The 26,230-nt window shown below is 49.7% G+C and overlaps 3 protein-coding genes across 6 annotated transcripts; 1 reads left to right on the top strand and 2 right to left on the bottom strand.

Annotated features, from left to right (window-relative positions):
- Positions 1-252: 252 nt before the first annotated feature.
- CTDNEP1 (CTD nuclear envelope phosphatase 1) lies at positions 253-6,593 on the bottom strand. Of its 2 annotated transcripts, XM_057715404.1 has the most exons (8): positions 5,785-6,593; positions 3,059-3,125; positions 2,846-2,964; positions 2,568-2,639; positions 2,035-2,151; positions 1,695-1,806; positions 1,199-1,283; positions 253-902 (listed from the first exon to the last, which is right to left on the bottom strand). In XM_057715404.1, the coding sequence occupies exons 1-8, from the start codon at positions 5,884-5,886 to the stop codon at positions 842-844; spliced, it is 735 nt and encodes a 244-aa protein (XP_057571387.1). In that variant the 5' UTR covers positions 5,887-6,593; the 3' UTR covers positions 253-841. The 2 variants fall into 2 exon arrangements, with proteins under 2 accessions (XP_057571387.1, XP_057571388.1); XM_057715405.1 differs by lacking the exon at positions 1,695-1,806.
- A 227-nt stretch (positions 6,594-6,820) lies between these two features.
- On the top strand, positions 6,821-12,377 carry ELP5 (elongator acetyltransferase complex subunit 5). Of its 3 annotated transcripts, none has more exons than XM_057717139.1 (8): positions 6,821-6,950; positions 7,338-7,398; positions 7,485-7,565; positions 9,165-9,385; positions 10,514-10,695; positions 11,027-11,122; positions 11,266-11,366; positions 12,016-12,377. In XM_057717139.1, the coding sequence occupies exons 1-8, from the start codon at positions 6,929-6,931 to the stop codon at positions 12,128-12,130; spliced, it is 879 nt and encodes a 292-aa protein (XP_057573122.1). In that variant the 5' UTR covers positions 6,821-6,928; the 3' UTR covers positions 12,131-12,377. The 3 variants fall into 3 exon arrangements, with proteins under 3 accessions (XP_057573122.1, XP_057573123.1, XP_057573121.1); XM_057717138.1 differs by lacking the exon at positions 6,821-6,950 and adding an exon at positions 6,959-7,177; XM_057717140.1 differs by lacking the exons at positions 6,821-6,950; positions 11,266-11,366 and adding an exon at positions 6,957-7,177.
- A 277-nt stretch (positions 12,378-12,654) lies between these two features.
- Positions 12,655-15,001, bottom strand: CLDN7 (claudin 7). Its single transcript, XM_057715859.1, has 4 exons — positions 14,347-15,001; positions 13,326-13,490; positions 13,118-13,202; positions 12,655-13,031 (listed from the first exon to the last, which is right to left on the bottom strand). Exons 1-4 carry the CDS (start codon positions 14,567-14,569, stop codon positions 12,869-12,871), a joined length of 636 nt encoding a protein of 211 aa, XP_057571842.1. The 5' UTR covers positions 14,570-15,001; the 3' UTR covers positions 12,655-12,868.
- Between the last annotated feature and the right edge of the window lie 11,229 nt (positions 15,002-26,230).

Below are 26,230 nucleotides of genomic sequence, written 5' to 3'. Positions count from 1 at the left end.
GTCTCTCTTCCTTTCATATTTCTCCGTCCTGACGCTCAGGTTCCCTCAGGACACACAGCTGTCCTTTCACTTTCCGCCAGGGCGCCCATCCTATCACTAAGACCCTTCCCACCAAGGAAAGCCAACATCACCTTTCCCCCTACTCCTCGGGTCTACAGCAGGCTCTTTCCCCTCTGTCTAGGGGATAGGGTGGGTGTGAACAAAGACCCCTCCCTTTATTTCCCAAAACCCCAGAGAAGGACCTAGGGCAGCTTTGGTTTCAAAGTTATAATGCATGGTTTAAAAGAGAGGAAAGAAAAAAAGAGAGAGAAAGCTGGTTACAGGTCTGAGGGAAGAAGGGAAAATAGAGGGAAAGTAAGGGAGGGGACAAGTTTGGGGAAAATCCAGTGGCCCAAAATCCCAGTTTCCCACCCACAGCCCAGCCCTTGGAGTGAAGAATTAGATCAGTTTTGTACAAGAGTTTTTTAAAAAAAAAAACAAATCACAACAAAGCTGGCTTGGCTTCTCTTTGAGCCTCCCGGATTACCGAATGTCTGTCTCTCACTCTGGCCAGTCCTGTCTCTCCACCAGACACTGTTGCGGCTCTCCTAGGCCTCCGCTTATGTCCCAGTCTGGGGTATCCAGGGAGTGCGAACGTGAAGTTAGAGTGAGGCTGCTTCAGAATCTGGCCCTTGTGTCCATCCAGACTCCATACGGAGTGCAGGGCTCCCAGGGCAGAGAGGGGTGGGAGGGGCAGACCTGCCCAGGCAGTCCTCACCAGTGGACAGGGCATCAGACGGCATCCCGAGGGCACACCCTCCCTTTCCCCCCCACCCCAACTCAGGTGGAGGGGGAGCAGCTGTCACCAGAGCCTATGTTGGTGAAGGTTTCGGCTCAGCACAGAACGAACATCAGCGGTGAACCTGGGACAATAATAACTTGCATTGGTAGAGTTCTTATGCTGATATCCTGACACTAGCATAAGGCAGCCTCACTGAAGATGTGGGGCGGAAAGGATCACCATTTTCACATGAGACTGAGATTCAGTTTGCCCAAAACCCAATGCCTAGAAGTGATGAGTTTTAAGAAGACCTGGGTTCAAAAGTTATATTCTTAAAGGAAAAGAAATAAGTAAGTAAAACAGGACAAACTTTTATTCCTTCTTGGGATCCCCCACCCGCTCCTCTCCTCAGAAATCTAAGTGTCTAGCTTTCCTTACCTGAGGGCATCCAGCATCGGAAGCAGGTTGAGAAGGGCGGTATCGCTGGGGTCACTGAACCAGGATTTGATGGGGATGGCATTGTCTAGGGTGGGTGAAAAGGCACATGAGGAGAAACAAAGGATTCAAGAGAGAGACAGGGTGTTTTTCCTTTTATTTAGAGGCGGGGATCATTACTTTAATGTAATGACCTAAGTAACGCCTTCCTGATTTATTCCCCAAAATAAAACTAAACTTTAATAGCCCTATCTCTTACTAGGGTGAGGCTTCTAGTCAAACTTACTGCCTGTGTCTTACCTGAAGCAAATCTGATATGAGAAATCTGATGTATGAAATGGATATTGGCGGGGAGGGGGGATCTCATTTAAAAGAGAAACAACTTGCATCCTAACCTACTGTAAACCAGGAAATCCCAGCTCTATGCATTCAAAATATCTCCTCAGAAGCACCTCCTAGTCCTGCCAGACTCACCCCCCCCCGCCCCCCCACCCCATACCTGGATGGCTCCTATAAGCCCCTGGGGAGTTATCCAGGATCACAATGCTGGAGAGGTCACTGTGGACCACAGAGAGGTCCTTGATGTAGCTGCCCAATTCCAAAGTGCAGTGCTGGAAGGCAGGGTGAGCTGGGCATCAAAAGGAGACTCGCCCTCTGTGATTGCTCCCCCAATCCCAACGATGCCCACAGGCAGCCAATTCCCACAAACAGGATTACGCAACACGCCTCCCCCACACCCTCAGAAGGTCCCATTCCAGGGCAGTTGCCTCAAACTCGGGTCCCTCCCTGATGGCCTGCCTCCCAAGCCTCACTCTTAGACCTGGACTCTAGCCCCTTACCTGTCTGTAGTATCTCCTCTTGAGAATGCTTCTGCTATTATCCAGTTTATCTGCCACAGCAGAGCCATAAATCTCCATGCTTGCTGTGAACACCACCAGCTCGTACCACTGGCTCACCTGAAACAGATTGGAGAAGAGGAAGGTGTCAGAAGAGGGGGTCACTCATTCAGACATACAGTTCCCTGTTACTAAGACTCCAGCGCAGTCATTCAGGCCTTTCAACAACACTGCATGTCTCTGAGGACACAAAATTCTAAAACTGTCTTCAAACTCAGTCTTAGGCACCATACACCCTTAAGATCCAGACATGCAAGAACAAAAGAGCAGGAAGGCCCTGGAAGAACAGAATTGTATCAGCACAACAAATGAACCCAAACCATCAAAAGCTATTCTCTGACCATCCTACAACCTCCCCTCTCCAAAACTGCCCTTACCCACTTCTCCTGATCCCTTACTTCCTCCAAATCCTCTAAACTCCCAGAGCTCTAAAACATTCCTCCACCACAGAGCTGCCTTCAGTTCTGCAAACTCACCACTTCCAAGAAGAAATCCACATGAGGCCTCTTATGTACAAAAAACCGGACGGGATGTTTGTCTATTACCACCTGTAGAGGAACAGAGCAGGGCTGGGAGAAGTCCTGAGCACCACAACACAGGCCCAAAGGACACCCCTGCCTCCCTCCCCCTCACTGCCTGCTTCCCTCCTTCAGGCTGCCAAAGGACGGAGCCAGGGACAAGATGCTCTGGGACCGACAAAGAATCTGAGCAGAATAACAGACATGAGTATCCCATCACTTCCCAGCCCACACACCTTGAGAATGAAGTCAGGAGGCGTTCCAGGCCGGACTGTGGGCCTCAGGACCCCATCATGATGGGAGTGAATCAGTGTCTCATCCAGATCCAGCACCAGGATCTTCCTCTTCACCTGGCCTGAACCACAACGGGAAGGGGTAACACCAACCAACCTTCAGCCAAGACCTTGAACCCTACCTCACCTAGGGTTCTTCCCAGCCAGCATACTCACTTAGCCGATTCCGGGACACAGGAGATAAGGGAAGGATATCATATCGAACAGTCTGGTACTGAATTACCTAGGAATAGCAAGAGAGGGGGTTAGAACCCTGGACGAGGAAACCTTCCCCACTAACAATGGGAAGCACATGTTGAACATCTACCATGGGCATCTACCCATACATTTACCATCGTGTATTTAGGGTTATTTCATTTAATTCTTAAAACAACTCTAATAATAATAACAGTATCATCTACATTTTAAGGATGAAGAAACCAAGGCTTAGAAAAGTTAAATACCTTGCCTAAGACCACATAGCTAGGAATGATCTTATTCAGTGGTTTGCCCCTCCAGTTAGAATGAAGACTCCATGAAAGCATGGATTTTGTCTTGATCATGGCTGTATTCCTAGAACACTACAGCAGAAGTGGTCACTTAACATTAGAATCAGTGAAGTGGTGGAGCCAGGATTGTAACTGTGCAGTAGGACCCAAGAACCTGCTCCGTTAACCATGATATTATCCTGCTAAGTGGAACAAAGAAATGCATGGCCCTCCCCATCTCCACCTCAAAAATTCTTTGTGACAACTCCCATCACCTCCTGTTGGGAGCTGAGAGCCTCAGACTCCTTAGTGGACAGAGGGTAGGAGTCAGGAGGGGAGATCCTTGGGTCACTAAGGGGAAGAGAGGATGAGGGAATCCAGGGGTTGTCAGGTCAGCTAAGTTCCTTTGGCTGGGGCCACCAGGCCTATTTTAACCAGCCACCTGTCCATTTCTGTCTCTACTAGCCAAGTCACAAGTTGCAGAGAACCTCAGCCCTCTGAACAGCCTCCTTATCCTGGTACCCAGGGCAAGGCAGAGAACACTGGAAAGCCCCACTCACCAGGCAGACTGAAAGAGTATCAAGGCCAGAGTGAAGTAAGGGCTGTGAGTGGGACGTGAGGAAGGGACAAGGCTGTCAACACCTCGGCCTTCCAGCTTCTCCAAGTTTTCTCTAGAGGCTCCTGTTTCCAAAACTCAGATCTCTCCCATGCGGAGCTTGGCAATTCCCTCCTCTGCTCTTTTCTTCTACACACAGTCCATCCCTAGGCCCCAAGTCTCACCAGAACCAGGCTCCCCACCTGCAACGCGAAGGGCCCTCTCCCCCTAATCCTGAGGCATCTGCCCTTCCTTTCCCCGCCGGGGGCTGCGATGAGGGCCGCAACAGCTCGGGTGTCCTGCCCTGCTATCTCGGGTTGCACATGCTGGGCATGTAGGGAATGCTCTAAGCATCTGCCAGAAAGGGGGTGGGAGAAACCAGATTGGAGAGGAAGGAAGGGAAGACAAAAGGCTGTGGGGTCAGTGCTGCCCAGAGGAGAGCAATTTTGCAAAGAACCAGTCTCTGGATGGGCTGGAGCCCATCCCTGCACCCAGAACAGAAAACTGCTATGTTAGGGGAAGAAGGGCGGATGCTCGGAGCAAGGCCAGGCAGAGACGACAGCAGGTTACACGTAAGGAAAACGCCAGGAGCTAGCTCCACACACATCTCAGCATCTCTGACTCCCGATTCTTCCTAGATCCTAACCCTCATCTCAGGGAAACAGCCGGGCCTACAACCATAACCACCCAGAAACAATCCTCACCCTAAATCAGGAAGTGCAAGGAGTGGACTGGTAAAGGAGACACTGAATCCAAGGCCAGGCCCATTCCCCAAATCAGTAAGTCAACCACCACTACCACTCTGGGCTTTCTGGCAATTCCTTGACCTAGGCAAGGCCCTGCCTGGTTTTATTCCTTCAAGTTTTATCGAGGTATGCCACAGTACAGACTGCAGATCCTCTGTACCCCCCGCTCACCGAATCCTCCCCAGGCTCCTCCAGAGGATTCTCCCCCATGGTAGTGAGAACACAGAGCACATTTATTAAATGATGTTAGCCTAAGGAGCTTTGACCTTGGAGGAAAGCTATGGGAGAGGGAACCCAGAGACACACTCCCCACAGTATCCTTCACAATGTTGGGACCTCCTGGAGAAACAAGCTTGCTCTCAAATTCAAACCTTACAACTGACAAGTACCGTCTCTTGATAGGGACACCCAAACTTTAATGTGCTCCCTTCCACAACTGAAGATGCCCACCACAAACGCACCTTTTTTTAGTCCCAGGGTCTTAATAAACCCAAATATTCACACTAACACTATGAAATGAGTTTTCAAGACCTTTCTGGAAGAGTTCCCTTAATTTGAATGGCGGGGCTTTCTCCTTCACACCCAGAGCTTTTCCCAAGTTCCCATCCTTGTTTGTCACATACGCCCTCCCACTCACCCCCCACCCTTGGCACAGGAGCCTGTCTCTCCCTTGTTATAAGACTAAACACATACGGAGGTTTCAGATAATAGGAGGGTCTTTCACAAGGCCACATCCACAGATCTGCTACCATCAAACAGGTGTTCCCCGCCTCTCGGTTTCTTTACCAACAACTCCAGCTTTCTTAAAGAGTGCCCCACCCCACCACCCTAGCCCCCAAGAGTTGCCAAATCCTGTTTCCCGTCTAGCCCCCCTCCACCATCTCGGTTCTACTACAAGGGTCTTTCTCTTCCCCATCCCACCCTATGCCCAGCTACGGGTGCTCTAATTCTCTAGCGGTAGAAGCCACCGCCAGGACTCGGTTCCTAGGCCCAAACAGACGCCCGACACTTTCCAAAAACCCTTGAGCACCGCTGACAGAGGTCCCCCCCGCCACAGCGCCCACCCAGGCTCACCGTGCGGATCTGCCTCCGCAAAAGGTAAATGAAGAAGCTCCAGAGCTTGGCGGCGAAGGCCACGAACGTGCGCAGCCCCAGCAGACACTGCGTCCGCATCATCCCGATGACCCCGGCACCGCCGGCCCCGGGGCCCCCGCGGCCCAGCTCCGCCAGCCCCCCGGGGGCAGCCCCCCGCCACCGGGAGGGGGAACGGGGGCCCCGAGTGGCAGGAGAGGCTGCAGAGAGGGGCACGGAGCGGGCGGCTCAGAAAGCCACCCACGACGAGGGGAAAGCCCAGCGGAACGGGGAGCTGGGGGACAGGCGTGGGCAGCCCGCGGGGGCCCACATGGGCGGGGAGTAGCACCGACGGCTTCGCGGAGGTTGCGGGCCGAGACAGGTCGGGCTACGAAGGGGTCCTCCGAGACCAGGAGGGAAGGGGATGGAGAATTGGGGGAGGGGGCTGTGGGGGAGGGGGCTAGGGAGAAGGGAGGGAGGGAGAAGGAAGGGGGAGGGGAAGGGGGAAGCGGAGGGTGGCCCGCTGCGCAGGCGCGCTAGGGGGCTGCCCGCGGGAAAGGGGCGGGCGGGGGCAGCGGCGCGCAAAGGGCCGCGGAGACGGCGAACGGGCCGGCTGAGCCAAGGAGCCGGAAAGGAGGGGAGGGGGGGCCAAAGGGCGCGGATGGCTGGACCGGAGCGGCCTCCCCCTCCCCGAGGTCGGGGGTGCCTCAGCCGCTGGGGAGCGGGACTGCAGCCTCTGCAGCTGGATTTCCCAATCTGACAGGCGCCATTTTACCGCCCAAAGGGCTCACTCCTCCTTTCTTCCCCCCTCCTCTTCCCCTATGACACTACTTCCGTTGGTGACGTGTATTCGCTTCACCGGGACTGAAGCTCCCCCTACTCGGTCTTTGGGGGTGGAGATAAGGAAAGGGGAGCGTGCTCGGAACAAGGCACCAATGTGGCGCATGCGCGGAGGGTGGCAATGGGGCGGGGCCTGGGGCGAAGCAGGCCCGCCTCCAACTGCATGGGCGGGGCGGAGTGACGTGCTTGCCCTCTAGGCTCCGACCGTCGAACGGGCTCGCACGGCCACCTCTCCCTCCCACAGACAACTGTCCCAACGGCTCTTCCCGCCCTAGTCACGGCAGAAATGTAGAGGGGCGTCGTCCCTATGTCTGTGCACCAGGGCTCAGGTGGGGCCGCTCCGCGTGAGCCTTCCTGGGATAGTGAACCTAATTACCTCGCCAGACTCTGCCAAGTCTTAGTGGTGGGGAGGGATTGTGGGTGCCCCGCCCTTTTCATGTAGAGGGGGCGGGGCAATGGGCAATGACGGCATCAGAGGGCGTCCGAAGAGGGAGAGGACGTGTTTTGGAGATGCTGGAGTCGCTGTTGGCTTTTGGTGGCCTGGTGCTGCTGCGGGGTGAGGGTCACAGGCACTGGGGCTTCGGAGCAGGGCTCAAGGGGCGGAAGTGGAGAGGAAGGGCCGTGGGTCATAGGCCAGGAGTGGAGGTCGCTAGCGGTTCGTGAATGGGAAAACCTCAGTGTTCTCAGGCTGTTTATCCGTCTCTCGCTCTCCCCAGACTCCGTGGAGTGGGAGGGGCGCAGTCTCTTGAAGGCGCTTATCAAGAAATCTGCACTGTGGTGAGTATCCCGCAGCGTCTCGCTGTCCAACCCGAGAAGGGAGCCGGGGCCTCACTCTTTGACACTCCCCCTCATCTCTGCCTCAGTGGGAAGCAAGTCCACATCCTGGGCTGTGAAGTGAGCGAAGAAGAGTTTCGTGAAGGTTTTGACTCCAATGTCAACAGCCAGTAAGTACAAACTGGAAGAAATTTATTGGATTTGGAACCTCTATTGCTGAGGAACTTCCCTTCCACCAACAGGGACAGAGGCTGATATGTAGTAGCAGCTACTTAAATATTCTTTGAATGGCTGTGGGTCTTTCAAGAAGTAGGATTTAGTAAGAGGAATGATGAAGAGTGGTATCTGGAGAATCCAAAGCAGGGACCCTAGAAGATGAGAGGACTCGAGTAATAAAAGGCCGACAGTACAAGTTAGCACTAGAGGCTGGACTGGAAGGTAAGAATACATATGTTATGCCTTTGAGTTCTTCAGAATCTAGTGATCAACATACATCAGCGCTAACTGTGGGCTACATAGCGACTTGTCCTACAGGCAGAAGGAACAATTTATGCAAAATTAGGAAGGTATGGAAAGCATACCTGTTCATGGGAGATGGAAGTGCTTCCTGAGGTCAGACAGAGAGAGGCACCTATAGTAAAAGGTCTTACAGAGCATGAAAAGGAAAATTTGGGAGAAGAGTGATATTATCATGCCTCTTAGAAAGACAGTGACCAAAGTGTGGAGAATGGGTTGGGAGGAGGCAGCCTGGAGATAGGGAGACCAGGTGGGAAGGCTATTGCAGTAATGCAGGTTCACTCAGATGTACAAGTGCCGGTTAAGAACTAGTTGTGAACCAGAAGCTGTGCTAGGCTAGAGCAGTGAATGAAGCAGACATGATTCCTGTTACAATGAATCTTAGAGAATAATGGTAGGAGGTGATAGAGGCCTGGCTTAAGGCAGTGGCAGTAGGGATGGAGAGTTTAGGACAAATGTAAAAGGACTTTTGCAGGTAGAATTTCCAGGACTTACAGAGTGAAGTGGGGTAGAGGAAAGCGCCCAAATCGGCAGTCTCTGAACCCACCTATGCTGGCTGGTTAAGAGAGATTACTTTTTGGTCTGGGTAGCTAAGTGGATAATAGTAGTTTACATTTGCCCTAATTTGGTATCAACTGTTATAGTAGAGGTGATGCTGTAAAGATGGCATTCACAAGAGAAGCAGAGGATAGAAAGGAGGTGTCTGGGAACAAGTTCTGCCACTGTGAAGCTTTCCCAGGATTTCTCATCCACACCAGTGTCTTTTCCTGGATTGTTGTTTTATCTGTAGTTAATAGTACAGGACTTGATTCTTGACCTTCTCTAAGCTGTTCTACAGGCAGGAACCATGTCTCAGGTCCTCTCCTTTCTCTATCCATTCAGAGAATGATACACTTTAGGCACCACTCAGGAAATATTTGATAATAATGACAGCTGACATTTAGTACATGTCAAGCCCTGTGCTAATATCAGGAGGTTGGTATTCGTATCTTATAAATGAAGAAACTGAGTCTTAGACGAAGTAACGTATCAATTAGGTGACCTCGGACAAGTAGAACCAAACTTGGAGCTCAGGGCTCTCTGAACCCAAAGTCTGCGTGCTCAATCACTAGATGCTACTTCTCAGTAAAAAGTTTTCACTAATATTTAGGATATTAGTGAAAACCAAGAAACAGAGCCACAAAGATCAGAAGCTGAATTTGGAGATTGCGGGGAAGGGCAGTATAGTCATGGCTCTCCATTTCCCTTTGCAGGCTGGTTTACCATGACCTCTTTAGAGACCCTCTCAACTGGTCAAAGCCTGGGGAAGCCCTTCCTGGGGGGCCCCTGGAAGCCTTGAGGGCCCTGTGCAGGAGGAGAGATCTTGGCCCTGTCACCATTGCTCTGGATTCCCTCAGCTGGCTGCTGCTTCACCTTCCCTGCACCACGCTCTGCCAGACCCTGCACGCGCTGAGCCGTCAGGACTCCTGCCCTGGTGAGACTCCTCCTTCGCGTCTTCCCCCCATTACATTCCCCCTGCCAAAGAATGTGCCCCTTTCCACCCTAACAGGAAACATATCAGGGATCTCCAGTCGGGCCTTCTTCCATCTCTTTGACCTTTATTTTAGTTCTTAGTTTCTCCATAATACCATCTACCAATCACTATTTTTTTCTTTTCCAAGTTTTTTTTTTTCCCTCATTCATTTCATTCATTCATTCAACAAACATTAAATACAGTGTCAGGTGCAATTTTAGATAATGGAACAATAAAGGCTGACTATAGTTAGGTCCTTGCCTTCTAGGAGCTCAGAGTCCCATAAAGGGTACAGACAAGTAAACAGGCAATTACTAGATAGTCTGATAAGGACCATGATGATAAAGTAACATGCACAAAGTACCTTAAGGAAGGAATGTCTTGAAGAGCATGGGAGCAGCCAGGCCAGTTTGTCCAGCTGGGGGCACTGAGACTAGCCCTAAAGTACAGTGGGTACTAGAACGGGCTTTAGAGTCTGATACCCAGCTTGGTGTACATGTACTTGGTTTCACAGTGCTTCGGTTTCATCTGTAAAAGTTGAGGGAGGAGGAAGTTTATAGTATTAGGATGAACCACTTGGAATTGCTGTTTTTGTAGGTCAGATATGATCAAATGTCAGCAATTTCATACGGTTCAACCTAAAAATGCAAGTATTTAGTATAGTGCCTGACACTGTAAATGCTGCTAGGGAGGGAAGAAGAGAGGGGATCTCAGGCACTGACTGGGATCTTGGCAAGTTCCAGGAACTGCAAGTAGTTCAGTGTGTAAGAGATGAGGGTGAAAAGCAAGCAGAGAACAGATGCTGAAAGCGTCAGTTCCATCCTAAAGGCCTTGAGGCGCCCCTGAGGATTGAGGTCAGAGCGGTGCCTTGATTCGATGTGCATTGGAATAAGAAAGTGTATTAACGGTGAGGGCTGAAAGAGGTCAGAGCAGGGCGGTGAAACTGGCCAAGGTCAGTCAAGATCATGGTAGAGCTCTGAGGGAATGCAGGCCTCTCCTTCCTTTCTTCCTCTTCACTATTTGATCCCAGGCCTTCCCCCAAATGCTCTCTACTGCCCTTCATGCACCACCTTTCTTGTCCTGCTCCAGGTGATGGCTCCTCAGGAGAGCTGGTGCATGTGCTGGGCCTGCTGCATGAAGAGCTTCATGGCCCAGGCCCCTTGGGAGCACTGAGCAGCCTTGCTCAGACCGAGGTGACCCTGAGCGGTACAATGGGCCAGGCCTCGGCCCACATCCTCTGTCGGAGGCCCCGACAGCGGCCCACCCAGCAGGTCAGGAGAAGCGCAGGAGGGCTGAGGTGGTGCAGACAGAGAGGAGGTCCATGAAATGGCTGATGCGACGGAGCACTTCCGTCGCTATATCCCCGCAGCTGCCCTGTGCGGCAGATTGTTTAATTATCCCCCTCCTGTAGCCTGGAAAGCTCGGATCCTGTGAGCTTAGCCAATGAAAGACATTGCCTTCCAGGAAATGAAAAAGGAGAGCAAGAGCCCGGAAGCAGCCAGTTACATAGGTGGCTGGGAGCTGGGGTGGCAGGCCCTGATGCTCTGGTTTGTTCAGTAAGACAGAAAAAACCTTTTTAATACTCTTCTTTTTTCTCCCCAGACTCAGCGGTTCTCTGTCCTTCCTGACTTCAGTGTGGAGCTCCAAGGGGGGCTGCCTCTAGAGTCCCAGCCCCACCCAGATCCTTATACTTCCTCGGTATCTAAGAGCCAGGGCCGGAACAAGGGGATGGAGTTTGGGGTCTGGAAAAAGGAGAGAGGGGGATAAAGACTGCAGAGGTTGGGGGTGGGGCCAGGGATTCCAGTGATGGGGAAGAGTGGCAGCATCCTTTGTACCTACAGGTGGACCCCACGGCTCATTTGACTTTTAACCTTCGCCTGTCCAAGAAAGAGAGAGAAGCCAAAGATAGCCTGACCCTGCCCTTCCAGTTCAGCTCGGAAAAGTAAGGTTCAGGCCTCAGTGCCCGGGTCCCTGAGTTGAGCCCAGCATCTGAGCCTAAGAGGTGGGGCGACAGCAGGTTGCTGATTAACCGCTTAGACTTTAAAAGGGCTGAAGTCCACCTCCAGAGGCAAGTCTGGGGAGTGGTTCTCTACCCACCCAAACCCCAGCAATGGCAAAGGGCTTTATGTCTCTTTTCTCTCCTTTAGAGCCTTGGGCCCCAGCTCCACAGGTGTCCCCAGAGTAATCTGGGCCTGGGTTGAGCCAGACCAGACCCTGGGGAAGTGGCCCTATCTCCAGGCAGCCATGCTGAGAGGACAGGAAGCTAGATGGATATGACTGAGGCAGGTTAATAAGGGCTTAGTGGATGCCTGTTGTTCTGTGCCCAGTGTGTGGGCGGGTGAGGCAAGACTACGGCAGCATCCTTACCCTCAAGCTGCTAAGAACTTAGGGTATTATGAGAACAGTATAAGAATATCTATCCCTGTACCAAGTGGTGCTTTAGTGCTAACCAAACGAGGTCAGACAGAGGGACTTAGACCAAGAAAACATGGAAGCCAAAGAGGAAGTCTCTGTCACAAGGAAAGAGGGTATCCAGACATGACCTGTTACCCACCCTCACCGGCACCAATTCTCGCCTTCTCTCTCGTCAGACAGCAGGCTCTGCTGCGCCCTGGGCCAGGCCAGGCTACCAGCCACATCTTCTATGAGCCAGATGCTTACGATGATCTGGATCAAGAAGACCCAGATGATGACTTAGATGTCTGACTGGCGAGATTTGACTAGACTGTAATTGGAGGGGGACGAGGGAGACCTTGGGCCCATGACCATCCTCCCATTATTTGTGTTGGTCTTAGCTTCCCTCTGCCCCGTCTTTGTTTCCTGTGTCTGTGGAGGCCCTGTCCTGTGACCCATGAGCCAGGGAGCAACTTCCAGTGAGAGAAAGTGGGATGGGGGCATAAGGGAAGGTGACACCACCACCCCCCAAGCCTAATAAAATCTTTATTTTTTTAATTAAAAACAAAAGCTCTTTGCTCGTTATTTAAGCAGGAGTTGCAAGTGGATGGGACTGGAGGCTGGGAGTGGATGAGGGAAACCAAGCACCTGAGTCGTTTAGAGTCAATAGTCAAAGTGATGGGGACTGAATGACTGAAATGGTGGAGCTCGGATAGTCTTGCACACCACTGGTGCTCAATACATTTTTTTAACTGAAGTAGGTACACTGTAGGTTCTAGGCTCCCTGCAAGGATCTGGGGTGGAAGAAAGCAGATGCCCCGAAGAGGGAAAAAGCCTACTTTCCAAAACATATTTTTATTACTGTACAAAAGGCACACCCTCCCCTTTTTGTCTCCCCCCACCCCCAACACCCCTGAGAACTGTACATGGTGTGCTGGGCTAGGGTGCCCGCAGGCACCCCGCCCACAGGCTGAGCTCTCTGCCCCAGGTTCTTTCAGATGTCTCGGGGCAGCCATATAGGCTGCCAGGCTGGGGCAAGGGCGTCCCAGCTCACACGTACTCCTTGGCAGAGTTGGGCTTAGGGTAGGAGCGGGGTGCACGGTACCCAGCTTTGCTCTCACTCCCAGGACAGGAGCAAGAGAGCAGTGCACCTCCCAGAAGGATCAGAGAGGACCCTGCCCAGCCAATGAAGATGGCAGGACCAAATTCATACCTGTGGAGAGAGGGGATTGAGGTCAGAAACTCTGGCCTGCCTCTCCCGACCCCAGACCCCTTAGAAGGCAGGGCTCTCATACTTACTTCACATTCATGGGGACCAACGGATTATAAAAGTCTGTGACGATCTGGTGGCCATACCAGGAGCAAGCTATCAAGGCAGCAAGACCTGGTGAAAGAATGAGGATTCAGGTATTTGTCAGCCCCCTGCAAACCAGCACCGTGCCCACCCTTACCCCTCCAGGACGGGCAAGAAGAGAGTCCTTGGGCCCACCTTGGACCTGTTGCTCACCTGCCAAGATGAAAATGATGCCTCCAGCCATGGCAATACGGGCCTTCTTCACTTTGTCGTCTCCCCCACAGTTTGTACACTTCATGCCCATCGTGGCCACGAACGTGGCCAGGAAGCCCAGCACCAGAGAGACCACCATTAGGGCTCGGGTGGCCTGCAAGGCCGCTGCGGGAAAGGGGGAAGGATGCTGTCCTTGCTGGAAATGCCAGCGGCCCTCGGACGGCTCCAGCCTCAAAGTCGCCGGCCGCGCCCACTCGCCGCCAGCCTGAGGCCCCCTCGGCGCCCAAGTCCCGGGCCCGAGCGGGTGGATCCCGCCCCTCCCGACTCCGCGGCCTTCCCGCTCCGCCCCGCCCTCTCGGCTCTAGGATCCGCCCGGGGCGCCAGGGTTTCGATGAAACTGCCCCGAGGAGGGGGAAGGGTGAAAGGGGACCTCGAAGAGAAACCGAGGTGGTGGCCTGAGCCCCGGAAGCGGTGCCGGAGCCCTGGCGCCGCCCGCAGATCCCCGCTCTGACCCCACTATCGAGGCCACGGTTTGTGGCTTCGGCTAATCGGCCGATAAGATTAGAAGCCGCAGGCGGCGGCCCAGGATTGACAGGGTGCACGGCTCCTCGGCGCTCGGCCCGACCCCGCAGCCCCCAACTCGACCCCGCGGCCTCCAGCCCCCGCCGCCTTTTGTCCGAGAAAAGGGCGGGAGATGGTGGAGGCCCTTGCCTCCTCGGGGTGGGGGGAGGGGAAGGCCCCGCCCCAGGGTTCGGCTTCCAGCGAGGGGCTGGGGCCGCCGAGCCCGGAGACGAGGCCCGTCCGCGGGCGAAGAGGGCCGCGGCCGGCCCCGGACGCGCGCACGTGCGGCCCCAGAACCGAGGCCCGCGACGGCCCCGGCCCGACCGCTTCCGCTTCCTCCTCTGCGCCCCGGCTCCCCGGCAACCCGAGGCGTCGCGCCGTGGGGCCTCGGGCCGGGCCCCGCACCCACCCCGCGACCCGGGCCCCGAGCGCGTCCGCCCCGTCGGTCCCGCGGCCTTACCGGGCAGGGCGAGCACCGAGTCGTACATTTTGCAGCTCATCATGCCGGTGCTCTGCGTGACGCACTCCATCCACAGCCCCTTGTACATGGCCTGGGCGGTGATGATGTTGTCGCCCGCGTACGAGCTCATCTGCCACTGCGGGATGGCGGTGCACGCCACCAGGCCCACCCAGCCCAGCAGAGCCATGGAAAAGCCCAGCAGCTGCAGGCCCGAATTGGCCATTTCCGCCCTCAGAGAAGACGGGGGGCGCCGGGAGGGCGAGTTTTAAGTCACCCAAAGAGGCCAAAAAGTTTTGGGTCGAGTGCTTGCAGATCTTGTCACCGAAGTAAACACAAATCGACCCCTCCGGCGGGGCGAGGGTCTCACAGCAACGGGAACAGAACTGGTGGCCGACAAAAGCGATCCTCGAAGGCCCGGCGGTTCCCTCCGGCGCTCCGCGACCCTTCCCAAACCAAAGGTGGAGGGGCCGTACGGGCGCGCTCCCGGGTGCTGGAAGTCCCCAAAGTATCCTGGGCTGTCGGCCCGAGGCTGCTGTGCGAAGAGGTCGCTCCGCGGTGAAGGAGCAGGTGCGGGCGGACAGGTGCGGCGCACCTGAGTATATGTAGGGCGTCGGGGGCGCGCCCCCGCGGGCACCGGGAGCGCGAGGAGAGGAGGGACCGGAGGGGCGGCCGAGGGTGACCTGACGTCACCGAAGGGACACTCACCTGAGCCGGAAGTCCTGGCCCCCACCCCTCCCTGCCCAGGTGAAGAGGAAGAAACCTGAGCACCAGGGTCACGCCCCCTCACTCGCCGGCCTTGGACCGCCGGAGGCGAGGAGGCGGAGTCTTCTCTCGAGTCCCAAGCTCCGAGTAAGCCCCCCTGGACTGGAGGTCCCTCGGGCACCAGGTTGTCCCTTCCCCTCTCCCCGACAGGTGCGCCAGGAACGCGGCGGGGCCGGAGCGGGGGGATGACCCAGACCAGCCTTGGCTCCGCCTTTCCCCCCTGCTCAGGGACTCTCGGTTTCTACTCTGGGCGCTCTTTGTCCCGCCCTACTTTCGCCACCACCCTCGGCTCTTCTCTTTTTCTCTTCGGTCTCTTTTCCTAGCCGATCACAGCTTCAGGGGCTCCGGCTCCAATCCCTCAGAACTCCCCGCTTCACCAGCCTTATTGGAGTCTCCACCGCCAGAGCCATCGCGTAGCCACCCACCCGCCCCTCGCCGCTGTCGCCCTCAAAAACACACCTGGCTTCCAGACATGCCGCCCCAACACGCCCCCCCCCCCATCTCCTTGGCCCCCTGTTCCGATCCCTGCTTGACATGACTTAATGGCAGGGCCCTTGGCACCCCACCTCCCAGTGGTCTCTATCCCATCCCGCCTCAAGCGTCCCTGTAGCAGAAGGAAGGAACCGCTGCGGCCAGGAGCCAGCAGAGGGTGGGAGCAGGGTAAGGCCTGGGTCAGAGTCTTGGCCACACCCATCATTCCCCTCCCTTGGAGTCATTCCAACCTGTCCTCCACCTTTCCCTCTTCCTCCTCCCCCAGGCCTGCACACATTTTTCTCCCTCATTCTGAGCCTGGACCTGCCTGTTTGTGAACCCTCTTGCACCCTCTCACCATTCTGTCCTCCAGAACATCTGGCTCTAATGTGGCCTTTGATTCAGCCCTCAGACTCCCAGCACACCCTCAGGTTTTTCCTCTCTTTCTCCCCGAGCTATGGCCCCATCCTTTCTCCAGACATCTCTTCCAAGCATCCCCCATTTACTCGTTCCTCCCTTATCTGTTACCATCTCTCTTTCCTGTCTTTTCCACTTCCTATTTTACTCCCCCCTCTTTTAGTCTACCTTCGTACCCTATCTCCAGCCCCCTTGGAGTCCAGCATCACCAAGTATAACCTTTCTTTGCATCTTCGTGAATGTATATTACTGCCACCCCCTTGTCCAGTTTCCTCCTAATCTTCCTCTCCTCCAAACTCCTGACATCTCTCAGGCTCACACACTTTTGTTACTCTGTCTCTCTCATTTAATTTTTCTCTCTCCATTTTTTACCTCAACTCTCTCACATTTCCCGTCTTTGCGCCTCCCTCTCAAACATTTCCCTGTCTTTCCTTCTTTTATTCAATAAAAATATTAAAGGGCCCTTCATGCTCAGCTAATTAACCTACTTTTCTGTAAAATGCAGACTTCAGTGAACTCTTTATTATTCATTTTAATTATATTAAATTTATAATTCATGCCATCTATAATTCATTTTAACCTATTGATTAATGGTGAGTTGGTTGTGGGTTTTTTGTTTATTTGTTTTTGAAGGTGCTTTCCAGCTCTGAAATTCCGTGTTTCTCATTATCCAGCTCCTCTCTAAGTTCACTGAGACCATCTCAGGCCAAGCCACCATCACCTCTTGCCTGGACACTGGAACTGCCTCCAAACCAGTCTCCCTGCTTCCCTGCTTGTCCTTCTAAAATCTGTTATCCGGAAGTGAAATTTTTTTTCCAAATAAACTTAGATCTTATCACTTCCTGGTTAAAATCCTTAAAACTTCCAATGGCACTCTTTTGCTCCTATTGCTTCACTGGATTTGGCAAATAAATGCCACACTATGGCTTACCAGACTCTATGCGTCAGCCACGCTTCCTGAACCGTACTGTCTTCCCACAAAAGTGCCTTTGCACTCTGTTCTCTATGCCTGGGTGCTCTTCTACCATCTGCCCCCACCCAATCTTCCTCTACCCGGCTAACCGACTCATCCGTCAGCTATCAGCTCAAATAGTACTTCTCCTGGGAAGCCTGACCTGACTACCCCACCCCAGACTGAGTCAGATCACCTGCTAAATGCTCTCACCGCTACCTGTACTTTACTTTCAAAGTTCTTATCATGGTTGGAAACTGTTTACTTTATGTGATTATTTACTCAATGTCAGTCTCCCCACTGTACTATAAGTTCCAAAGAGGGCAGAGATGTGTCTCGCTTTTATCACCAATAAATAGTTGATGAATGAATGACTAAATTGCAAATTCACAAGATTTTCATCCACTTGTCTGACAAGTATTATCTGAGCCCCTAGATAATATACCAGGCACCATGCTTGACACTGGGGCTGCAGCTGTAAACAAGAGGACACTGTGGACTTCCCTTGTAGTCCCGTGGTTAAGACTCCAAGTTTCCACTACAGGGGGCAAGGGTTTGATCCCTGGTCTGGGAAGTTGCACATGCCACGTGGTGCCACCAGAAAAAAAAAAAACACCACCAAAAACCCACAAGAGGAAACTGCGCTCAGGTAACTTCAATTCTAGAGGGAGGAAACAGGCAATAAAGACATAAACAAATTGTGCATGTTTAAAGGCAATAAAACAGGGTAATATGATGAGGTTGGGTCCACTCCAGAGTGAGGTCAGGGAGACCTTTCTAGGAAGAGACTGTTAAATAATGAGCCAGCTAGGGGAGAACCATGCCATGGGCAGAGGGAACAGCAAGTGCTAAGACCCCGTGACAGTTGTCCCTGTGAGATTTGTATTAACTTAAAGCGGGCTCTCTCAACCTCGGCACTATTGATACTTGGGGCCAGATAATTCTTTGTTATGGGTGACTGTCCTGTGCATCACAGGATATTTAACAGCACCCTAGACTTCCATTGATTTGTTGCAGTAGAACCCTCCCCCACACCCCAGTGTGACAATCAAAATGTCTCCAGAATAAACTATATATATATATATAATATATATATGTATAATCCTAACCAATATATATATATATTGGTTAGGATTCCAGGCTTTCACTGCTGTGGCCTGGGTTCAGTCCCTGGTCAGGGCACTGAGAATCCCACAAGCTGTGCAGCATGGCCAAGAAAGAAAGAAAGAGAGAGAGAGAGAAAGGAGGCAGGGGAGGAAGAAAGGAAGGAAGGAAGGGAGGGAGGGAAAGAAAAAGAGAGAGAGAATGGATTTTAAGTTGTTTGCATGAGAGCAATTATGTGCTAGATCATGGATATAAATTGGGTATTAACGAGAGTAAAGGTAAAAAGGAGTCAGTGGATAGTGAAAAGCTGAGTCAATGGTTTCAAGGTCTCCATGAAGTGAAAGGAGTGGGGATCCATGAGTAGATGACCTGGAAGGCTCGGAGGTGATCATCAGAGGTGCGAGGCTTCAATTCAATAAATTGGAAGAGGGTGTTTTGGGAGATGACAAAGCCATGGGTAGGGGCCTGAGGGTGGGCTGAAGAGAAAGATCACTGGAAAGGAGACTGAGGGCTGAGAGGCTGTAAGTCGGTGGAGTACCCTAGTGGGCTTTGAAGTCAATAACAACGATGATGAGATCATAGGTGTAAAGAGGAAGACGATGAGCCAGTTGCTAAAGCTGTCAGTCATGTGGGTGAAGGACCAGGCTGAAAGAGGCCAGCAACAATTAGAGGTAGTGGGTGATACACTTCCAGAGATGAATGTCAAAGGGGCTGAGGATTTTGAAGGATAAAGGAAGAATAATGGTACAAAGTAGCATTGAAGATCAATACTTCCAGCTCCAGACCCTGAGGTATATGAAGTAGGAGCAAAAATAAGCCTTTATTAAGAGGGCTGCTGGAGGGACTTCCCTGGTGGCTCAGTGGTTAAGAATCTGCCTGCCAATACAGGGGACATGGATTCCATCCCTGGTCAGGGAAGATCCCACATGCCAAGGAGCAACTAAGCCTGTGCACCACAACTACTGAGCCCATGTGCTGCAACTACTGAAGCCCGTGAGCCTAGAGTCCATGCTCCGCAACAAGAGAAGCCTTCACAATGAGAAGCCCCCAAGCACAGCAACAAAGAGTAGCCCCCACTCGTGGCAACTAGAGAAAGCCCAAGTGCAGCAACGAAGACCCAATGCAGCCAAAAATTTAAAAAGAAATGAAAGAAAGAAAGAAAGAGAAAGAAGGAAGGAAGGAAGGAAGAAAGAAAGGAAGGAAGAAAAAGAAAGAAAGAAAGAAAGAAAGAAAGAAAGAAAGGAAGGAAGGAAGGAAGGAAGGAAGGAAGGAAGGAAGGAAGGAAGGAAGGAAGGAAGGAAGGAAGGAAGGAAGGAAGAAAGAAAGAAAGAGGAAAGAAAGGCTGCCGGGACTTCTCTGGTTGTTCATGCTTCCACTGAAGGGGATGCAGCTTTGATCCTTGGTCGGGGAAGTAAGATCCCACATGCCACATGGTGTGGCAAAAAAAAAAAAGGGCTACTGGGGAAGTGTGTCCTCCAAGACAGCAAGGTTTCAGAAAGGAGCATTCAGAGAAGAGGCTGGGCATATAAGGATGATGACAGACGTTGAGTCCAGAAGTCACAGTGGAAGGGTTAGAAAGATCAAATTCGACTGGAATATTGGGTCAGGTTAGGGGACCTATACCATATGAGATAGGCAACCTGGTATGGAAACCCTACCAGCTTGTTTGTTTCTATGGGAAAATATATTCTGAGTTCTGGAAAAAAAAAAAACTGATAAATAAGTGAACTCTGGAAACTTGCAATGTTATTTTAATATTATGTATTATTGCTCAAAAACTCATTATTATATGGGTCACTGGTTATTATTTCACTGGTCAGACCAAGAAGTTATACACCCAAGGCAGTTAAAATATTCCAGGTTCCAATTCCATCCCATTCAGGAATTTGTTCTTGGGCCTCAATTGCCTCATCTACGAAATAGGAGTGATAATACTTTGCGTGCTTAGGAAGCAGGGTCCTGGTCCAAATGATTTCCTATGGCTCAGCCTGGAATGCATGTGAGGTTCGGATCTGGTGAAGGAGTGAAAAAGTGACCAACTCATTTTCTGAGGCTACGGTACTCTTGCCTCTGAAATCAGTTAAGGATAACATAAGTATTATAGGCCCATTTCATTTATAAATACAGATGCAAACATCATTAATCAAATATTACTTAACCAAATGTGAAAACAAGAACAGTTTATCCCAGGAATGCAAGTGTTTCCACATTAGAAAATCCATCAATGTAATTTACATGTTAATAGATTAAATAAAAATATATATATATGGTTACCTCAATCAATAATTTAAAAAAGAATTTGATAAGGTTCAACATCCACTTATGATAAGAATTTTTAGCAAACAAAGATTAGGGAGGAAATTCTTATACTTAATGAAGAAATTTTAGATTCATCTCTTTTGTGATCAGGAAAAGGACAAAGACGTCCACTGTTACCCCTTTAGTCTGACAAAGTCCTGGAAGTCTTGACAAATACTTCAGGGAAGTGAAAGAAATACTCTAGTGCAAAGATTGAAAGGGATGAAATAAAACTGATTTGCAGATGATAGTATCATCTACTTAGAAAATTGGATAGAATCAACAGAGAGTCTATTACAACTGTCAGTGATGTTCCGCAAGGTTGCTGTATGACAAGATCAACCTACAAAAAGAGTCATGAGTATTTTACTACACCAGCAATAACTTATTAGAAAATGTAAATTTTAAAAATAACACTCAATATGCATCACTGACAAAAATTATAAAGCATCTAGGGAACCAAGTATTCATAAGACCTCAATGGAAGAAACATTTTACTTCTACTAAAGGTCATAGAAGATGACTTAAATAAGTAGAGAAATAGTCCATGCTCTTAAATGGGATGACTTAACATTATAAAGATATCAGTTGTCCCCAAAATAACTTACATTTTGATATATTACCAATAAAAATTCAATTGGTGATTTTTGAAAGATCTTGATAAGCTTACCCCCAAATTGTGTGGAGCAATCACAAAACAAAACAAAACAAAACAAAACACAAATGGTTAAGTTGACACTGAGAGGTAAGAGTAACAAGAGGGATCTTGCCCTTCCAGAAATTTTAACTTGCTACAAAGCATCCAGCAACAATAACAGTATAGCATTAGTGCAAGAACAAACAGATACACCAATGGAACAGAATACCAGAGACAAACAGACACTCTATATATAGTAAATGTGGTAAATGTGGCTCAATATGAAAAAAATAAATTGAATCCCTAACACCCAAACAAGGATGAACTCTAGATGGATTAAAAAGACCTAAGTGTGAAGTGTAAAACTATAAAGTTATTTAAAAAAAATATAAAGTTATTGGGAGAAAAGAGAAATTTGTGATGCAGAAATGGAAAAGAACATACGCAAAATTTCAAAATCACAAATCCTAAGGGGAAAATTGGTCATTCTGATTACACCATATTTAAGGATTTCTGTTAAGTGAAGTTCACCAAAGAAAAATTAATAGGCAGATGACAGAACAAGAGAAAATATTTGCAATGTCCAAATCTGACAAAAAACTGATATTATTTGTTTAAATGTCTTGCCAATCAACAAGAAAAATGTTTTAAGAGAAAACAGGCAGAGAATACCAGGAGGGACTTTGCAAAAATAAAAAAAGAAAGAAAGAAAAAGGAAAGAAGGAAAGAAAGAAAGCCAAAGTGCTTACAAGTATTTAAAGGGATGCTCTAAGCCATAAGTTATCAGAGAAAAATGCAGTAAGATATCACCTTTCACCTACTAAGTTGAGAAATATTAGAAATCCAAACAAATTCTCATTTATTTGATTCAAATCTCATATAGTCCATTCTGAATTTTAAAAGACTGGCCATCTTAAGTGTTGGTGAGGCTGTGGAGGAACTGGAACTTTCAGACATTGCTGGTGGGAATGTAAAGTGGAGCAACCACTTTGGAAAACAGTTTGGCCGATTCGTAAAAAGTTACACACTGCTGTCTGCTGCTAAGGTTTCCACTACAGATTCAAGAAAAAAGTGTCCTGGTACTTTCTGTCTGTCTGATTGTGGCAGCCCAGATTGCGTGGGGGAATACAGGGAAAAATTGTTTGCATCTCAGAAATGACCCTGTGAGCAGTAAAAGCCTGGTTTACTAAAAACAAACAAACAAAAAGTTACACAGGGCTTCCTAGGTGGCGCAGTGGTTAAGAATCCGCCTGACAATGCAGAGGTCACGGGTTCGATCCCAGCTCCAGGAAGATCCCACATGCCATGGAGCAACTAAGCCCGTGTGCCAAAAAAAAAAAAAAAAAAAAGTTACACATACACCTATCATATAATCCAGCCATTCTATTCCTAGGTATTTTTCAAGAGAAATGAAAGCATACATGTCTATACCGAAACTTGTATGTGAATGTTCCTGGCAGCGTTATTTGTAATGGCCCCAAACTGGATATAACCCAGATACCCATCAACAAGTGAATGGAAAATCAAACTGATTACTATTGATAATCAAATCAATAATATTTCCCGATAAAAAAGAATGAACTCATAATACATGCAAAACATACATGAATCTCAAAATAATTACGGTAAGTAAAAGAAGCCCAGACAAAAGGAGTACCTTCAGTATTATTCCATTTGCATAAAACTCTAAAACATGCAAACTGGTCCGTAATGACCGAAATCAGATCAGTGGTTGCCTAGGGGCTGAAGGGAGGAATGACAAAGAGGTACAAGGAAACACTGGGGGTGATGGATGTGCACTGTATCTTGATTCTGAGGACAGTTTCAGGAGTGTATACATATGTCAAAACATATCAAATTATGGATGTTAACCTGACTTATTGCAGTAATCATTTCGCAATATATACAAATATTGAATCATTACGTTGTACACCTGAAATTAATGTTACATATCAATTACACATCAATAAAAAATTCTTTTGACTTACCAAATTGAACATCTTACATATGTGTAGTTTATTGTTTGTCAATTATATCTCAACAGAGCTTTTAGAAAACAAAAACAATAAACTGCAGTACTCCATTCTATTTTAAGCACTATATGAGTATTACATTATTCACCTTCATTAAAACCCTAAGATGTAGAGATACTATTATTATCTCCCTTCTCATTTTACAGATGAGGTAAATAAGGCACAAAGAGCTTAGGTAACTTTCCCAAGGGCACAAAGTGAGTTAGTATCAGAGCTGGGACTCAAAGTCTGGCAGTCTGAACCCAGAGTCCATACTCTTAACTATGCTGCCTCTGGGTGGATGCTGTCTGGGAGGATGTGGTGGTAGCAGAACTGTCTTAGTCAAATTTGGTATAAGTATACCCTATGACTCAGCAATTCTGCTCGTGGAGATAGATATAAATAAAGACAAAGACATAGGTGGAGGCAGAGATATAGCTCCCGTAAACGAGCCTTGTATGAAAATGTTCATTGCCACATTATTTGTTGTGGTTGGAAAGTGGAGGTGACATGGGTGCCTACCAATGGGATGACTGACGTTGTGGAGTATTACGTAATGATAAATCGTGCAATAAAATAAATAAATAATGCAATAAATTAATTATACAACAATAACTTTGATAATCATATAACAGGAATGGGTTGTGGTTTTTCTTGGCTTGCAGAGATCTTAGTTCCCTGACCAGGGACAGAACCCACACCTACTGCAATGGAAGCACAGAGTCCTAACTACTGGATCGCCAGGGAATTCCCTGAATAGGTTTTCAAAACGTAGTGCTTACTGAAAACAAGTAAGATCAGATTGAAATATATAACCAGATGCTATTTACATAAATTAAAAATCTGTGCACAAAAAACAATTCATATTTTGCAAGTGAGCATTAAATTCATTGGAGTAGTTACCTTTTGAGGGAGGACAAATGAGAAACGGGTATGGAAATAAAAGAATAATTTTTAAAATAAAAACAAGATAAGACAGATCAGTGAGACTAATGTACCAAAAACTGTGTCATTAATTCAATCCTCTGTATCTGAGACCCTCATATATAGACAAAAACAGTGATGGGACAAAGGGAGAAGATGGCATTGCTGGAGCTCAGGGGTCCAAGGTTTCCCTTCAGAATGTGGAAGCAAAGTGGCCTGTCGAGTAGGCGCTAGAGGCAAAGAGAGGGAAGAAATATCCTGGTTTTCTCCTGCCCTCCAATCTCTTACCCACCGTGGGCTGCACCCAGTCAGAAGGTAGTGAACACAGGAGCTTGAAAACAAAAGCTCACAGGCATCAGCTCCCCATGACATAGGGCAGAGCTTAGGAAGGGCTACGACTGGTTCTGAGATCAAACAGGGGCAAGAATGAATTTCTAGGCAAGATCAACACATACAGGCTCCAATGCAAAGTGCCCTCTTGTGTCCTGTGTCTCTCACCTTCCTTTCCCATCCTCTCTCAATTGACCCCTTTCTCCCACCTTCCAAGCCAGTTTTCCTCCACCCTCCGAACTCTCTCTCCTTATTCCTGTTGTCTCTTCTACTCCCCCATCTCTTTCTCCATATTCTTTACTCTGTCTCCTATATCTAGATCTGACTTGTTTTCCTTGATTCCACTTTCCCTGGGGTTTAAACTCCCAGAAGCACCAGAACAGAGCATCTGAATGAAATCAGGAACGTGCCATGCCTGAGTGCCAGGACAGACCCTGGCCCTGCGCTCTACCCGCCACACTGACTTACCATCTGCCCCCAGCCTGTGCCTCCCTCCAACTCTCTTTTTTCCTCTTGGTACCTTTCTCACCTTTTCCTCTCTCCCTGCCCTCCTCCTTTTATGGTATCCCAGCATCCCTGGTTTTCCTTTTACCTTCCGGATTGGTCCTCTCTGCTTCCATCAATCGCTTCCGCTCCTTTCTGCTCATAAATGAGTGGTTCTCCTCAACCAGCAGACCTTAGTTCTTCATCTACATCTGCTTAGTCAGATATGTGGAACCGTTCACCAGAGGGTTCTCCCCACTGTGACTGCTCCCGAATCTGCATTCTTGGCCATTAGGAACAGACCCTCACTTCATTCATTCAACAAACATTTACTGAGTGCCCACCCCTAGGCTGGGTGCTGGGGATACAGAGGTAAACTGATGATCATATGTCCTCAAGTTTAAGGTGCAGAGAAGAAATTACGACAATATACTATATTGTGGACACATGGATTTCTGGAGGAAAGCCAAGGAAGGTATCACAGAGAGGGTGTGCCCTTTTTTTTTTTTTTTTTTTTGCATTTTTATTTTGGAGGATGAATAGGAGTCCTCTGGTATTCCAGACTGAGGGATTAGTATGGCAAAGGTACCAAGGAGTGAAACAGCACAGGGTGTTCTGAGTGCAAGAAGTAGTTAGGAATTGACTAAAACTTGAGGGGAGAGGAAAGGATAGAATGTGAGGCAGAGATAGGAGAAGAAAGGCAGGAGGTTTTGTTCGCTCTGAAAAGGGATTTGAACTTGACAGTGGGCAACAAAGACTTTTGGGAGGAGAGTGAGAGGTTGAACTGTTTTGTATTGTACTCTGCCCTCCCTGCAGGGGAAGAAGAGGAGCAGGAAGACCAGTCAGGGTGATGGTGGTCTGGACCAAAGCGGCAACCGTACAGGTAGAGAAAATCAGATGAATATGAGAATTTAGGAGGCCAAAACACCAGTGTTGGTAGCTTACTGGATAAAGGGAGGTGCAGGAAAGGAGGAATCAAGCATGACTTCCTCCTTCTGATAGGAGTGACAAGGGTGCCTAATAGGACCATTCTCTGGAATGAGGAAGTTAGCAGACGGAGCAGGTTTGGACATGCTAATCATGTGAGCAGCCCACCTAGGCAGAAACTGAACAGTCGGATCCGGAGCTCCAGAAAGAGGCCTGGGCTGGAAGTAATGGAAGCCTTAGAGAAGCCGAATGACAGGGACATTGGGCCGGAGACCACCCGGGCCCGATCCGCTGCGGATCCGCGTTCTCCCTCCAGGTGGCACTAGAGCCCCGCGCTTCTGCGGCCCGTTTTCCCAGGCGCGCGCTCTCCGTGCTCCGGGTGTTCCGCTGCCCTGGGCGCTCGCCAACTCTAGGTCGCGCCCTCCTCACTGGGCAGGACTTCGCTGGGGATGCAAACCCGGAGCGACCTCTAAGAGAGCTTGTCCAAGTCGTCCACGCGGCCAGCACATTCTTGACGGCTCAGAGACCTCAGGACTGGTGACGTGGTTGGTGTGACCACCTGTCCCT

Source organism: Hippopotamus amphibius, chromosome 17, assembly GCF_030028045.1.
Source record: "Hippopotamus amphibius kiboko isolate mHipAmp2 chromosome 17, mHipAmp2.hap2, whole genome shotgun sequence".
In the NCBI taxonomy this organism is placed as follows: Eukaryota; Metazoa; Chordata; class Mammalia; order Artiodactyla; family Hippopotamidae; genus Hippopotamus; species Hippopotamus amphibius.
This window is presented reverse-complemented; position numbering and strand designations above follow the sequence as displayed.

What these genes read in the sequence shown, in the direction of transcription:
- CTDNEP1 (XM_057715404.1), bottom strand. Translation starts at nt 5,886, where the DNA reads ATGATGCGGACGCAGTGTCTGCTGGGGCTGCGCACGTTCGTGGCCTTC. An exon ending in TGCGGAGGCAGATCCGCACG is followed by an intron (nt 3,126 to 5,784) that starts GTGAGCCTGGGT and finishes TGCTATTCCTAG; the next exon opens with GTAATTCAGTACCAGACTGT. An exon ending in AGAGGAGATACTACAGACAG is followed by an intron (nt 1,807 to 2,034) that starts GTAAGGGGCTAG and finishes CCTGCCTTCCAG; the next exon opens with CACTGCACTTTGGAATTGGG.
- CLDN7 (XM_057715859.1), bottom strand. Translation starts at nt 14,569, where the DNA reads ATGGCCAATTCGGGCCTGCAGCTGCTGGGCTTTTCCATGGCTCTGCTG. An exon ending in CTCGGTGCTCGCCCTGCCCG is followed by an intron (nt 13,491 to 14,346) that starts GTAAGGCCGCGG and finishes CCTTTCCCGCAG; the next exon opens with CGGCCTTGCAGGCCACCCGA. An exon ending in CATCATTTTCATCTTGGCAG is followed by an intron (nt 13,203 to 13,325) that starts GTGAGCAACAGG and finishes TTCTTTCACCAG; the next exon opens with GTCTTGCTGCCTTGATAGCT.
- ELP5 (XM_057717138.1), top strand. Translation starts at nt 7,084, where the DNA reads ATGACGGCATCAGAGGGCGTCCGAAGAGGGAGAGGACGTGTTTTGGAG. An exon ending in ATCAAGAAATCTGCACTGTG is followed by an intron (nt 7,399 to 7,484) that starts GTGAGTATCCCG and finishes TCTCTGCCTCAG; the next exon opens with TGGGAAGCAAGTCCACATCC. An exon ending in CAGATCCTTATACTTCCTCG is followed by an intron (nt 11,123 to 11,265) that starts GTATCTAAGAGC and finishes TTGTACCTACAG; the next exon opens with GTGGACCCCACGGCTCATTT.